Source organism: Polistes dominula, unplaced genomic scaffold (genome assembly GCF_049000335.1).
Source record: "Polistes dominula isolate Pdom_NZ unplaced genomic scaffold, Pdom_raw_medaka contig_19, whole genome shotgun sequence".
Lineage (NCBI taxonomy): Eukaryota > Metazoa > Arthropoda > Insecta > Hymenoptera > Vespidae > Polistes > Polistes dominula.
In genome coordinates this window covers 2,425,473-2,442,500 of record NW_028301058.1, presented here as the reverse complement: position 1 = coordinate 2,442,500, position 17,028 = coordinate 2,425,473, and the positions used below count along the sequence as shown (strand labels likewise).

At 33.9% G+C, this 17,028-nt stretch overlaps 1 protein-coding gene across 1 annotated transcript in view; it reads right to left on the bottom strand.

The window, feature by feature from the left end:
* The window catches only part of Imp (IGF-II mRNA-binding protein), a 119,078-nt gene extending 106,704 nt beyond the window's left edge, over positions 1 to 12,374 (bottom strand). The window contains exon 1 of the mRNA XM_089175735.1: positions 11,636 to 12,374. Coding sequence (XP_089031861.1) covers positions 11,636 to 11,810 — 175 coding nt within the window. The 5' untranslated portion in view covers positions 11,811 to 12,374. The remainder of the gene's footprint in view (positions 1 to 11,635) is intronic.
* Between the last annotated feature and the right edge of the window lie 4,654 nt (positions 12,375 to 17,028).

Genomic DNA, 17,028 nt, shown 5'->3' with positions numbered 1-17,028 from the left:
ATGCGTTAGTTCCTTGAAGTAATGCATAAGAAATGAATTACGGAAGCCTATCTCTCTCTCTCTCTCTCTCTCTCTCTCTCTCTCTCTCTCCTCTCTCTCTCTCTCTCTCATTAAACATTATCTCTAAAAAAAAAAGGATCAAAAGAGAGAAAGAGAGAGCGTGGGGAGGGGGGGGGGGAGGTAGAAGGAAGATAATAAAGGATAAATCTATCGACTGTTTAAGTACGGGGGTCAGTTGCACGTGCGAATGCAATTAACTCAGCCGTAAATTATCTAACACATACATATATAAACATATACATTTATACATTTATTAAGTAATCGAAGTGCGAATCAGTAAGGAAGGTAAATGAAATGAATTACTCAGAATAAATCGTCTTTAGCAGCGGTTAACCGTTGCAACTCGTTGTGCGTAACGTGACCGCGACAAATAAAGAAGAATCGATCGATTTTATCGATCCTCTTACAACCTATACTCAATAATCAACAATTCGATCTTTCAATGGATACATATATATATAACGATGTATATAATACGATAAATCGATCGATAGATCGATCTATCGATTGCTCGACTAACTTATAAATTTAATCTCAAGCTCGATTTATATATGTACACAAAGTCATCATATCTGTTTTATACACAACATATTATTATCTCATGTCAAATAATCTTTTCTTTTATCTTTTTATCTTTTTTTTTATAATCATTATACATCTATATATATATATATGTATATGTATAATAAGATCAATTTCTTAGTCTTTTCTATTTCTTTTCTTTTTAAAGGATTAGATGGTAGTAGAAAGAAACACCACCAATACTACCACCACCATATATCCAGGTGTACCGTACAACTCTCGTTCACTCGAACCGACAAAGAACGTCGTACCGCTTACCAATTCAATTCTAGATCAATAAAACCAAGGACAAACCCATAAGTTTATTCCATGCTTAGAATGATATTAGCAAATAATTTATCAAAGAAACTAATTTCAATTAACTGTAATCTTAATTCAACATTTTAAACATTAACACGTTGAGTATTGAATTATTATTTGAAGATTTTGACGTATATATGTATAACAGATTTCATTTGTTGCTATATGGATTAATATTGTTAAGGTAATAGATTTTATTTGGAATATATTTATATTGATCAATATATAATATTATATATATAATATATTATTATTTCTAATAATTATTAATATATTTATATTATTTATTGATATATTATTATTTGGAATATATTTATATTGATTATATTTTTATTATTTTATTTTTAATTTTTATTTTTTTATTATTTTTTATATTATTTTATTATATTATTTTGGAATATATTTATATTGATTATATTGATATTTATATTATCAATATATATACTGAATGATTTATATTTTGATGAACATTTAAATTACAAAATATAAATGAAACAAAATAAAAATATTTATATATTTTATATGAGCTTCTTAAAATCAAATGACGAGTCAGACTCGTCCACCATAACTGTGCCCAAGTAACCTGAGCAGATGACGAGTCTCATTCGTCAAATGACGTACCCAAAAGATTAACACGTTGAGCGCCACGTGTCAGTCATCGATGACTGACATTAAACTTTCCATTTAGGCCGCGTCCATCATTGGTGACTGACACGTTCAACTATTTCTTCAATACAAAGTAACGCCCAGTGGCCTGACGGGAATTTTCAGGTATGAGTCCTGCCCGTTTTAGTCAACAAAATAAATAGGGTTTTTTGTTCAGTCACGTATACCGACGCCATTATATGCTGCATTCTTTTTTTTTACAATATCTAATCCTTTCGATAGAAAATATATTTTATAGAATTAAATTTGTCATAAAATGTATGTTTTAACAGTGCATTAAATGCACAAATTACTGCGTGTATCATTTATGGTATGTTAAATGATATAAAATAATAATTTTTATATTCAAATAAAAAAAAACAAAAACAATTGTTGCGAAAATAATTCTATTTGTTTAGTATGAAAATATTGATAATATTATAAACCATATAATTTAATATTTTTCTTTTTATTTGCATTTTCGTATTGTGTGGCGGGTGTAATGGATTGATAGAAAAAAGGGATCTTTGAATATTTTAGTTTTCGAAAGAAGACAAGGGAGAGGAGAGGGGGTAAAAAGAAATAAAGAAAAGTAAAAGAAAGAGAAAGAGAGAGGGAGAGAGAGAGAATTTGGGTTCGCGGTGAACGCGTTCGTTCCTAGATTAAATCACTCGGTCAGTTTTCTTTCGGTTAGCAGCCGGCCCAGGACAAAGGACGGCATTTCTCGGAAGAGACTCGGACCGAGACTTGAGAATTAAAATAATATCCGTTCGTTCGGAGATTAATGGCGCCCGTGCTGATGCAATTTTTCGTGCGACCTTAGCCGTTCGAGAAGCGAGCACCACCACCACCACCACCCTGAGGAGATCACCCTCCCCCATCCCTTTTCTCAAACTACACCCATCTTCCACGAGCCACCAACCACCCTCTCCATTTTTTGGCGATTTTTTTTTTCTTACATTCATTCCGAACAACTGTTAGACATCAACTTTGTTAGATATTATCGATTACCACCGACACCGGAAATTCATTCTTACGTTTTTATTATTATTATTATTAATTGAATTTGATTCATTTTTATTATATGCAATTACGTGTACCGGTCATTATTATTATACTTTACAAATACGTGTTTCGAAAATATTATAAACTTTTTTGTTTGTCTCGTTTCCTGAGGGTAAAAAATCAGAGTTTTGCCAATGGTGCAACGTAAAAGGTAAAATTAGCATTGCGAGCTTGGTTTCTCCATGTAATGTAAGAGTCGTAATCGGGCAGGTGCGAACGATCTTCATTTTCAATCTATCCATCTCATTCTATCTTATTCTCTCTCTTTCTCTGTCTTTTAGGAGATATATCTTGAACTCATTCACGCTATCTCCTGCTTGTCCATGTTTTATATCCTTCGATGGATAGTTCGTGGACCGGTTCATTGACACCTGTCGAAAGAGACTCCGCTTTCTTACTCGTACCTGACAATTACGTGCGCACGTGGGCCATACCAATTTCACCATGCGTTACACTCTTATACAATAATAATAATAATATTAAAAATATTCGTGTATTTATTATATGTACAAACCATAAACATATTTATGTATGTACATATATATTCACGGATTTTTATTACATCCAATTTACTCACTTTATTCATTTATATACTTTCGTATTTTTTTAATATTTAACCCATTTTGTATACCAATTTCTATTTACTATCGCAATATATATTGACTTATTATTTTTATTACACATATTTATTCTTTTTTTTTTTTTTTAAAGCATACGTAAACCTTCTTTATATAATACAATACATATTTATTTATAAGAATTCTTGCTGCAAAAATTATGAAAAATGTCATTCTCGCGTAATACTTTCTCCCTCATTTTATTTGATTATTATTCTTTCTCTTCCGATTTTATTTTTTTCACGAAAAAAAGTCCACATAAAAAAAAAAGAAAAAAAGAAAAAAAAATAAACCCCCGTAAAAATGTTCGTATGCAAAAGCAAGGAGACGTGCGACATTCGTTCTCAAGTTCTTGGAAAAGGATTGGACGTGGTGCTATCATACAAGCGGATCAATTTTAAACTCAGACATCGGTTATCGGATCTCTGTGAAGGAATTCGTCGCGCGTGTCGCGCATTCCTTTTTTTTTTTTTTTTCTTTTCCGTATCTGCTTTTTTTTCTTCTTCTTTATTTCTTTTTACTCACACAGTTAATTGGATACCTATTAACGGGACCACCTTCTTCGATACTACCGCGATCATTTGTCGATATTTTTCTTATCGATTGATTTTTTTCCTTCCCCTCCCCTCCCCCTTCTTACGATTATTCGATCGATTTAATTAATACGAGAGATACATGTTTGTCAATTATTATTGTTATTATTATTATTATTAATATAATCACTGAATTGACAATTTTAAATGTTAAATATAAGTTTCAACGGCATTAACTTCAACAAATATTCACAATACAATTGAGCTGTTTATTTTGAAAGTAGCCTAACTCAATTTATGTTCGAATGAACATACTGAACAGTTTGCGTATCAATGCAATTATTGGGTTGTTCGGAAAGGAATCATTTGATAAGGATCATTTGAAAGGCTTAGGTTTAACCTCGAAGCAAAAATTGTCTTCATTTTCACTAGATACTAACGAGTTATACTGCATAAGTGTATCTAAAGGTATTAAATTTACAGTTCCTATTAAATTAGTACCAATTATATGCGTTTTCTAACCACGAATGGAGTTAGGCCACTTTCTAAATGAACAATCTGATTTGTTATCAAATTTCGAATGGACCCAACTCCATTCAACATAATTTAAGATGCTTCAAATTGAAAAAAAAAAAAAAAACAATACTCAATTTATTGGACATATCTTTAAAATACTTCAGAAACATAATTTATGCGATTGAAAACATTTTTTAACTGCATAACGTACAAAATTACAAACATAATCTACAAAACATTTGTAGAATTTTATTTACAACTTATTTTATTTACAATAAAGTATTATTATATTTACTTGGAATATAAGCAACCTCAAATGCTGTATTGATACATAACATGAAGTTGTACAAAAACCTGGTGCAATCGGAAAATAATACTTGACAAATAGAATTAGGCCACTTTCTAAATAAACTATTCATCATTCCGTACAAAATCTTCATGATTTTAAATATAATTGTAACTAATTGTTTCAGAATAAAAAGATCATGTAAAAATCTATGGTAGCTAACTATTATGAAATGTTAAACATTCATATTCATTCACATTATGAACTGAAAACACTATTATGGTAACTAACTCGATGTTTTTGAAAAATTGTGTTAGGCTACTTTCAAATCTCTATTATTTCATTGCCATAATTCAAATAAACGATAAATATCAAATAAAACTAATTAATAAAACATCCTAAAAATCTAATTATAAATCATATTATTTAAATAGGGCATCTTCTAACGAACAAACTGATCGTTCAACTACCATTTTCATTTTTATAATATCAAATCATTTCCCACTCCTAAACTATCTGAAAGAACATCTTGTATTTCGTTGGAACACAGTCATAAACATCCCTTTTCCTGTTTCTGAAGTAGTCAGAGTCTCACACCAATTATATTCTAATCGTTATTGTAATAGTAACAAACGTTATGCACGATACAATAGAAAAGAAACTTATGAGATGAAAAAAAGTGAAAGAAATAGAAACCGAACGAGTGTTATATACACACAATCTACTTATGTGTATAATATTTCTTTATGAGTATGTGTGTATGGAGAATATTTGGCGGCAAATTTTCGAAGCGGTTTCTCTATGTATCTTTACTATGGACCTATTGAATTCTACCTCTTCATACCGGTTTCGGAAAGCGTAACGATTTGAAACCGTTATTCCGCGTGTCAGGCTCGTTTCTCGCGTTTGCTGACGAGTTTCCATCTCTCTCTCTCTCTCTCTCTCTCTCTCTCTCTCTCTCTTTCTTTCTAATTCTTATACTTTCTTATAGGTATCTGTATGCATATGCTCATGTGTATGTGTGTGGTTGGAAGGCAAAATTGACCCGACCGGATGAAGATGTCACGCTTCTCCATCATATTTTTCTCTTCTTTTTGCATATTTTTTTCATCTCTTTTATTCCTTTATTTTTTTACCCCCCCCCCCCCTTTTTTTATTTTATTTATTTTATACCAAAGAGAAATGATTATTATATCAAGAACAAAATATATCATTGTAATTTCAAAGTTATTTGATATTATAAGTACTTTTAAAGATGCATCTCCTTGAGACAGAAAAAAGAAAGAAAGAGAGTGCAACTTTGGTTAACTGCAAATACCACCACAAAACTCTTTTCTTATCAATATTACGATGAAGAGAGATCAACAACCCATAATTAGCATTTCTTTAAAGTCCCATATCAAAGAAAGTATTCGTAAGATGATTTTAAATATCCAATTTCTCGTAAAAAAGAAAAAAAAATAAACAGAAGATACGAATGAAAACTTAATAGATTGAAGAGAGGGTTAAAAAGAAATCAATTATCATTTTCTACGTCTTTGATAATAATAAATAAATGGGGGAGGGGGAGGAGGAGAGGAGAGTAGAGGAGAGGAGGGGGAGGAGGCGGGTGGACAAAAAGTATACTCGAATGTATAATTTATGACTTTTTTTTTTTTTATAAATTAACTCGATTAATTAATGAAGGAGAACGCAAACTCTGCAACTACTCTTACATCGTTATACTTTGTCATTGCTAGAAATAAATGAAAAGAAAAAGGGACACTGGAATGAGAATGAGAAAAAGAGTGAGTCCAGAAGGGTGGTGGTGATGGTGGTTATGGTTATGGTGGTGGTGGTGATGGTAGCGACAGTCAGGGGTTTAGGGGGAGAAGAAGGAAGGTTGAGTTAACGAACGATAATAAACGAACGCGACGCTACGAAGATTCCGGGCAGCTGTACAACGAAATAATCCATGGTAGAGTACACCATACACGTTTATTTAAATGCACATATGTATATGCATGTAATATGCGTGTATTAGTTAAATTTCGGTGGTGGTGTTCTGTCACAAGAAAAGAAAAAAAGAAAAACAAAAATAACAACTTCGAATACCTCGAGATCCATCTTTATCTAAATGACAATTTATTTTTATCTATTAATCTATCTGTCCGTGGTCCTCCATATGTTTATCTGTACATCGATTTACTTGTTAATTACGTTTAATTTTAATTGTCGTTGTATTTAAAGAAGGTTGAAAATCGATCGAACGAGTATTATCGAAAAAGTTGTTCTTTTTCTTTTTTTTTTTTTTTTTTAAATAAGAAGAACACACGAGAGAGAGAGAGAGAGAAATAAATGTTGTTGTTGTTGGTGTGTCGGTGTTACCGGTGCTACAACCCAACCACCGCGCGCCCCGTTTAACGGCTAATTTTCGTTTTATTTTCTTCTTTTTTTCTTTTTACTTTCATCAGGACAGGTGCTGCTTACTTCAAACGAGGCACGCGACAAATCGTGCCGCGACCGTTCGTAGCACGCTCATCATCGTCATCTTCCTTTACTTTATCACTACTGCTATCTTTTTTCTTTTCCTTCCTTCCTCTTTACTTTATTGAAAAAAAAAATACACACACACACACACACGAGAAAGAAAAAAAAGAGTTGATGTATGTAATATGTGAATCACGAGACAACATGCGACGATTTTCAAATTGATTTTTTTCTCCCCCCCCAACCTTTTCTTTTAATAAATTCAGTTACGGGTAATGTAAGTAAACTCTCATATGCGCGTATTTTGGTAAGACTGTAAATATCTCGTATACGATAATTACAATTTCATAATTTAATCATTTGAATGATGCACTTTAATAGAAAAAATAAACATTCAAATAAAAAATAATAATTTTTTTAATTAGTGCAAAGAATATTTCGAATAAAATGGTTCTAAATACTTGAGTTATAAGAAAAGAAGAATATTAGAGTATATAGAAGAGGAGCAATAGAAGAATGCAGCAACTTCCTGTCCTCGACACACGCCTATCTCCCTCTCCTCTCTCTCTCTCTCTCTCTTTCTTTCTCTTACTTTCTGGTTCCATCACACCAAACCTAAAAGCCGTTTGGGTGAAGAGAAGAGCAGTGCCTGTTCACGAAGCGAAAGAAAAATGAGAAACGAACGATGAGAAATGGAACTAAGTTTGGCTGAGAAAAAAAAATGAGATAGACTTACAAATCCATACATTCGCCCTACTCTAACACATACTTACACATACATTAAAAAAATAAAAATAAAAAATAAAAAATAAAAAGATGGGTAGCACGTGGTTAGCGCAAAAGATATGAACCTAAAGAAAGTATCTAAGTAAGTTGGCAAGAGTGTAACAGAAATAAAAAAATAATAAAAACGTTGGATTAAATCAATCTGTTGGATGAGAAGTTAGTTGGTTTGTTCGTGACTTTGGTGTAAGTAATATTTAAGTAAGAAAGAGTAGTACTAGTAGTCTCGTTTCTGATGCTGTTGCTGGTGCCGTTGCTGGCATTGGTGCCGCCACCACCACCACAAACAATTCAAGTTCTACACGGTGCTTGTGTGTGTATTCTAAACCTCCTAAGACTAGGCCTTAGAGTTCGCGTAACACTCGACCCACCAAACTAGTTCTCTTGGCCTCGGCATATACTGAACAGAGAATTAGAAAGAAAAAGAGAGAAAGAGAGAGAGAGAGAGAGAGAGAGAGAGAGAGGATGATGGTGGTAACGCTCTCTCCTCTTATGCGCCATTGTATCCGAGCATCGGCTTCCCTGCGTGTGTGCCCTTGCTTCTTTGCAAGAAGCAAGAACGTAGGAACCCTCCTCTACGTATGCCGAAATAGAAGGAAGATTAGCGTTCACATATACATATATGTTTAAGTATGTGTAGATATATGTGTGCAGCATCTATATACAGTCGGTCAAAGAAATATTCGGGTGTGTACATTCTCTCATATTTTTATTTTTCAATTTTTCTTCATGATTTTGATAAAGACGCATGTTATAGAAGAAGAAGAGGAAGAAAGATAATGCAATAAGCAAATTGATTGGCATTTTAGGGCTCATCGAAGGATTAGAAACGAAAAAGAGAACAAAATGAAGAGAAAGAGAAAGAGAGAGAGAGAAAATCACGAACTGTAAGATAATTCGTTTCGCGCGCACGTTCGGCACGAAAGGAATCGTTCTTCTCTTCTCTGTAATTATATTGACGATCCTCTCGTTATACGCTGTCGACGTCTTTTAGCTACAACGTTCTTTGTTGGTAAATGTATGGTTAAAAAAAAAAAAAAAAAAATGAAAAAAATTCCAACCAACCAATGATGATCGTATTTTTGTGCCAATTTTTACTACAGAAGAATTATTTATAATTTTAAATCAGAGAAGTAAAGAGAGATGATGATGATGATGATGATACGCGATCACAGAAAGAGTGACTAACCGATTTCGGCAGTTCGCAACGAACGAACGAACGAACGAACGAACGAAAGAAAGAAAGAATGAACGAACGAAAGAACGAAAGAACGAACGAACAAATGGCTGGAAGAAGAAGTGGGGTGTAGAAGGGTAGAGAGGAATAAAATGAGGAGAAGAGGAGGTGGTGGGTGGGGTGAGGGGGTGGAAAGACGAGGTCGACGGTATCCCACGAAGTAAATTTCGTGCTGCTCGCGGAGGAGGCGGTTGCGGTAGTAAAAGACTAGGAGAATGGAAGGGGGGGGCCTTTTCGAACCCATGCGTCACACCTATACGCGATGAATGACCTTGACCACGTTTTTTTTGGCGGGAATATCGTTGTGCTTCTAAAATACGACTATTCTCGATCTAAATTCTTTTAATATATTACTTTTTAATCAAATTTAATGTACTTTACATTATCGTCTCTTTTACAATACACTATTTTGTATGGAAAATGTAAAGTTTTGGATATATAATTAATGTTAACATATTTTTAAATATAATTATTCAATTATTTTCTTAGAATATAATTGAATAATAGAATTATTAATTAATTATCTAAGAAATTGTTAGAAAGTAAAAATGTTGTGATCTATACGAGAAGTTATTGGACAATGTTTGTCTATGAATACTTGTGTGTCTTTTTTTTTTTATATTTCGACTTATTTCAGATTCTTTCTATCGCTTTTTCTTTCTCTTTCTCTCTTGTTTTTCCTTCTTACTTTATCGATGAACGAGTGTGCAACGTAAAACGATTATCAGGAACTTATCTGCGAACGGTTGGCTCTACGCATGATCTTGCCGGTATACTTCTACGCCATTTTGAAGATGCGCGGGCAACTCGTCACGTGGATATTTTTCCATGCTCAACACACGAAGAGAAGAAGAAGAAGAAGAAGAATCGAAATCTCCTTCTTTCTCTCTTTCTATTTCATTCTTGTACGATCATTTCAAAAAAAAAGATAAAATTATGATTTCAATTTAAATAATCAATTTATATTACAAATCGAATTTATTTGTATTTGATTTGATTAGTTCACCAATTGTTCCTGTCCCTTTTCTAAGATAACCCATATATGTACCATAAAAAAAAATGTTACGTATAGAATATCTAATATCGAAATATATTTTACTACACAGCATATATCCGGTACCGCAAATAAAGATATATTTTTTTATTTTTTATTTCGACGGAAGCGTCTCGGAAGTCGCGAACAGTGGTTCTCAAATAGAATCATCTAACACGATCCTCTTATATTGGACGCGTTGTAATCTGATAGATTCCAATGTTACACAACTATGTGAGAAGTACCCTGTTCATTCACATTAACGATCTTATAAAACATATTTTTTTACTGATAAAGAACAAAAAAAAAAGAAGAAGAATGTTCGTCGTAGATATGTACTTAAATCCCAGTTATAAAAAAAAAAACATTCGTAATAAGCCATTGCCGAAACGATAAGATTAAGTTTTAAAATCGTGGAAGTTTGTCCATTCCAATTAGCCGAATGAAAGATAAGCGGGCACACACTTTGAACGTCTTTGATCTTCTTCGATCGTTCTTAAGACGATCGAAAAGTGTCGAGTGAGTTCATCGACCGTGTCTCATCAATCGAGAGATCGTATTCCGTACTACACGTGTTTTCTACACTCTTATTCATTTTTGTATTTATGTATGCATGTACGTATAGATGTATTATAAAACATTGACATTTCATTTAATCATCTAAAAAATATTAACTTTCATTTATTCCCCCTCCATAACACGATATAGTTGCAACGAAACAACGTATGCAAAAAAATATGGGGAATGAAACATAATCAATTTTTTATTAACAAAGCAAGCATAAGCATGGCAAAGTCAAGGAAATTGCATATACACACACACACACACGTCGTTGTCATAATCATATTTATAATATAATTAAACTTAATCAAGAAAGGAACCAAAGAAAATCTTCCCGCGCAGTAAACGAGAGATCGAATTATCGAAATCTCTCGATACAACGACGACGTGTGCACGTTCAATAAATATATTGAACAATTATTTTTTTTTTAATTCAAGCAAAAAGCATAATTAAGCTGTTGGATAATAAGGAAGGTGGTAAGGAAAAGCATTTGCGTTATTGCAGAAAGCATGTAGGGATTATAAAAGCAATTATTTCAATATACATATCATTATATATTTTGTTCTTTAATATATAAATAATTAAAGCATAGGAAGAAAAAAGCGTGGCAAGATAAAAAAAAAGAAAAAAAGCACAATAATAATCAATCCAAGTGTTTTTTTAATCATCCTCATCCTTTGGAATCCCAAAAAGCAACACGTGAAATCCTTCGTTGTCATTGTCGTTGTCGTTGTCGTCGTATTAGCTGACGTTTATCCTTGTCCCTTGTAAATCTTGCGTTGCATACATTGAAAGAGCGAAAGCATAACAGCATTTGCAAAAGCATTGATTATTATAAATATAATCAATTTGATTAGTTGTTCAAGTTGGCATTAGAAGAAGAAGAAGAAGCAAGAAGCTGTTTGTTCTCGACCATCTGACGATGATGTTGATGAAGATGAACTCACCATTAAGCTTATCGATGGCACGATCTGCGGTTGATTGGTCTGCGCAATCGACGAAAGCGTAACCACCACGCTTTACCAGGATAGTTGTGCAGGATAAATTGTGATCCTGGAATAGTTGTCTCAATGCGTTCTCGTTGCATTCCGAGGAAAGATTACCGACGTATAGTTTCGACATTGTTCTTCTATCAATTATTATTCTTCTTCTTCTTCTTATATTATGATAATAATAATAATTATTATTTAATTGTTATAATATGTTAATCTTTGACTTCAGCGTTGTTGAGGGGGTTAATGGTAGCAGTTGCAGTAGTGGTATATTTGTGCTTGTAGAAATCAACAGTTACGATTAGTCTTTAAACTTCGGAAGGATGAACAGAACGGAACAGAACAGAACAACAGGAGAACTAAATACGTGAATACGATGATGATGACGACGACGATATACCCGTGTCGTATCGAAGAGATGAGAGGAGAGGAGAGCACAAATTTCGCGATAGGCGGCGCTTGGACAACACGAACTTACATACGTACGTACGTACGAACTTATGAGCGAACGAGCGAACGAACGAACGTACGAACGAAAGACCGAAAGAACGAACGAACGAATGAACTAACGTTGATGATGACGAGAGGAGACAAGCGTAGGAGGAGTTGTTTGAACACGACGATTTTCACGATCTTTTTTTCAACACGATGATGTTCTTTTATTTCTGTCTTGATTCCCCTTTCTTTTTCTGTCTCGTTTAACACGTTCAACAAAAATAATGTAATATTACTTATTAATATTATTAATATTATTATTATTATTATTATTATTATTATTATTATTATTGTTATTATGATGATGATGATGTAAGGGATTGTTGGTGTAACTCGCGTAGACAAACTGTGAGACTAAAACGTACCCAAAATTATTGCCGGACACCACGATATTCGTATTTCGGCTAAACGGCGAGAAGACCGACGCGAGGGCGCGCTAACTTCGTGCGTCTGCTAAACTCTTATCTATCTATCTCTTTCTCTCTCTAACTCTTTTACTCCCTTCTCTTTTCTAGTTCCTTCTCACTCTCCCTCTCTCCCTCCCTCTCTCTCTTTTTATTTCTGTCTCTTTCTTATTCTCTGATACTCGGACACGATCGCGACACGACAACTTTTCTTCGGACGAATCCGCTTCCAAGTTTCACGTTGCTGTTTTTTGAATACTTTACGTATATATATATGTATATACATACATTTATATGTATATATATATATATATTTTTTTTTGTACACTGAAAAACAGCTAAGGAAGAATGAAAAACTTTAATCCGTTTTACCTATATATTTAAATATATATAAATATATATATCTATATATATATATTTTCGGAGTTTCTCTTGTTTTCTTCTTCTTCTTCTTCTTCTTCTTCTTCTTGCACAGCAATCTGCGTGTCGCTCGGAATTTTCAATGGAAACTTAAATGATGATATGTGTCCTTCTATAAAATCTTCTTAATCCTTCTTCTTGAAAATAATTCTTCTTCCTCTTGACAAAAAAATTCTTCTTTCCGATCACCAAACGCGAATATCAATAAAATCAAAAGACAAATATTCGAACCGCGGTATTTCTTGTAACGGAGAGTCGTCTGCTACGTGTCTCTACTATACCGACGACACATATACGAACATATACATATATGTGTATGTTATAACGTTAGGATAGGATGTAAACGTATATGTGTTTGTGTGTCTGCTGTATGTGTATGAGTGCACATGCGTACAAGATGTAAAATGGAAAGGAACAGAATGGGTATGAAATTCGCGCGTCGAAATAAAACCGTCGTCGAATGTACGAATAAACGAGAAGGAAGAAATGCCGAAAGGAAGAAGACCCGGAGGAGCCACGACGTCTCGATCTCGGTCTTCGCAGAAACAGCTCTCTACCTTTTTTGAGGTTAAGGGACGGCACGCTGACCGTTCTTTCCACGACTCCACGGTGTGTGTCCAGAAGATTCTCTCTCTTTCTCTTTCTTTTCTAAGTCCTTCCTCTTTATTTCTTCTTCTTCTTTTCTCTTTCTTATTTTATCTTTCTTTCTCTTTCTATCCTATATCTCTCTTATTCTTTCTATTCCTCTTTTCTCCCTCTCCTCAGTCAGTCTCTCTCTCTCTCTTTCTCTTTTTGCGACACGAAGCACCTTCCTTCCAAGCTCTCCTCTCTTTGACGCTAGAAGAGACCACGACTTCTGCGATTCGATGCAAACTCGTTTTTTCCTACCCTCTCTCTCTCTCACTCTCTCTTTCTCTCTTTCTTTTTTTAGCAAAGCAAGGCTCTCTCTAATCTCTCCTCACATTTTCTCTCTCTCTCTAACTAAAGTGCAAATTCTCGTTCGTTCGTTCTTTCTTTCTCTCTCTCTCTGTCCCCCTCTCTTCTCTCATATACAAGACCGTCCTTCTTCTTCTTCTTCTTCTTCTTCCTCCTTCTCCTCTCCCCACTCTCTTACTCCTTTCTTCTCATTCGTTATTTCTTTCTCTCTCTCTTTTTAATTTGCAAAGAAGAAGAGAACTGACAGAAAAGCTAGCAGAAATCCGCGAATCTGAGTGTCCCGATTGGCCGAGTTAAACCCACGTGGCTGCCCCACCGACTCCCGCCTCTGATCCTGATTGGTACATTTTTGCACGTCGCTTTTTCAGCTTGCCGACGCGCGCTACCTTCGTTGTTTCTCACTCTCTCCCTTTCTAACCTTTTAGTACACATTTGTTCCTTTTTTCTCCTTCTTCTTCTCCTCCTCCTCCTCATTCTACTTCATCTTCTTCTACTACTCCTTTCACGTCCTGCGTAAGCATATGTATGTATATACATATGTATGTATATGTATTCATGCGTACGAATATTTTTGTGCGAACGTGTATACCTGATGTATGCATGTGTGTATGATGTGTGTGCATATGAGCTAGAAGCTGCACGTGATCACGTGTCGTATTCGCGTACGCGCGCGCACAAGCACGCCTTCCTTCTTTCCCTTCCCTTCCCTCCCAATTCACTCTTTCTTTCTTTCTCTCTCTTTTTCGTTCTATTCTTTCTTTCTTTCTTTCTTTCTTTCTTTCTTTCTTTCTTTCTTTTTGCTGGTTGCGCATTGGGCCTTTGCAGGGATATCTACCGGGTGTTTTTGGTGAACGTTTTCTAACGTAACCTCTCTCTTTCTCTCTCTTTCTTTCTGTATATGTTACATATGTCGTTTGCATGTTAGAGTTGGTTCTATATACTCATACTCACACACACACACACATATACATATTATTCGAGTGTAACACTCGAGAACTCCCTTTTGCAGAAATACTGTTACTCTTATTTTCCTGTTACTGCTGCTTCTGCTGCTGTTATTGGGTGGTACTAGTAGTGCTGCTGTTTCTGCTGCTGGTGCTGTTGTCCTTTCTTATGAGCCTGACAAGGATCTCGAGAGTCGTTCTACTTTGTTCACTTATTTCTATTCCCATGCCATGGACGACAGCTTTTCCTGAATAGACGAGACACTCATAGGGGAATAGATTTTAGATACTGTATTACTTATACTGTATAACCTTTTTTTTTCTTAAGCTTAGCTTCTAAGTATAATAGATCTATTTTAAATATTATATGTATGGATCCTAGGGTTTTCTTTTCTTTATTTTGTCTATTTACAGTTAAAAATTTGGTTTAACCGGTGCTCACGTAAACCTGTAAGACTGATTGCATATTTACAAGTAATTAAATAAATAATAAGATTTATATTTGAAGTATATTTCTTGGAATTTTAGGTGTGTTCTTGCAATACCGCTGAACGGTACGCACAAAGGATAGACAAATCCGCGTATAGTATAGGTATGGTACGGTACCTACAAAGGGGTAGAGTGAGACAGCTGCCCACGTACCCATGGTCAGGGTGCTTCTAATAAAAGAAAGAGTAAGACAGAGAGAGAGAGAGAGAAAAAAAGGCCAAGCAAAAGGAAGAAACCGCGTCCATCTTGTTTTTATTCACCTGCCTCTTCGTTTATCGATCAAATCGAATTCAACTAATAAATTCTTCCTTAATTAGCCTTGTCTTTGTGAACGAGGCTTCTTTTTTTCTTTTCTTTTCAATTTATTTTAACTACCAAAATTACTGTATCAGGAGAATAACTATTCGTTTTAGGATTGAAATAGAAACAAATGTCCTATTCAAATATAATATTAGTATTCAAATTATTGATAAAGAAAAAAACAAGAAATAGGATAATGCTATGTTGTTCTTAAAAATTCGAAAACTAGGATGATAAAAAATAAAAAGAAAAAAAGTAGATTTAGGTTAGTGGTACGTTCGAAAATGGTAGCAGCAATTCTAAATACATATAGTCGAGTATACTTCAACGTGCCATCCGGTTTTCGCGTTCCCCTACGTACCCCTCCCGAATTTTAGAACGCCTATTCCCCCCGACCCTCGTGTGTAGCTTAGAACTATTCGATTACCCCTGTCCACCGTTTAATGGGGGCGTCCTTAGAAACGTATGGAAAGGAAATTTAGCCATAGGATATTATACACGCGCTCTCGAACTCGTCCAAGAAATAGTAGAGAGAAAAAGAGTGAGAAAGAGAGAGAAAGAGAGAGAGACAGACCCTTCCAGAATACATACACATATTATATATGTATATAAATACATACTTCTAGCTCGACTACTTTTATTCTCAAGTCATTGTACGAATTCTTGTGAAAATCAACTTGTCAAAGATGTTGTTCGTTACTTGTCCTACATTTTCCTTCGTCAAACTTATTTTGTTATATGTTCAAAAGTAACAGACCGTTGATTTTAAAACTACAATCAAATTCATTTTAAATGTATGGAATAACAATTATGGGAACATATTTAATCATATAACGAATAATACTAAATAAAACGTACGCAACTATTGACACTAAATTTACGGATATTTTGTTCAATATTTTTTAATGACTTACAAACATTGTTTAAATGAACGATTGAATAGAGAGTAGGAATTAATATTTAACTATATTTCATTACGTAATTAAAAAACAAAAACAAAATTTCAAATGACTCGAATTGATTCAGTTCGTAAATCTAGTGTTAAATTAAATCTGCAAATATCTAATATAATATTATCTACAATTAATGCATAAACAGAAGTATTACGTGTTGAAAATAGAAATCAATTGGTAATGATGATGATAATTATTATTATTAATGTTATTATAACGATTGGGACGACAACGATCATTTTAATGAAATCGTATCGATGAAGAGAACTAACTCAAAGCTCTTTATTTTATTATTTTATCTTAAAACACGGATTATCTTTTTAACACTAACATGACAAAACGTGAAAATAGGAAACATAATTCATTGCGATAAGGTACAATGATATTTTTAGTTACGATTATCTCTT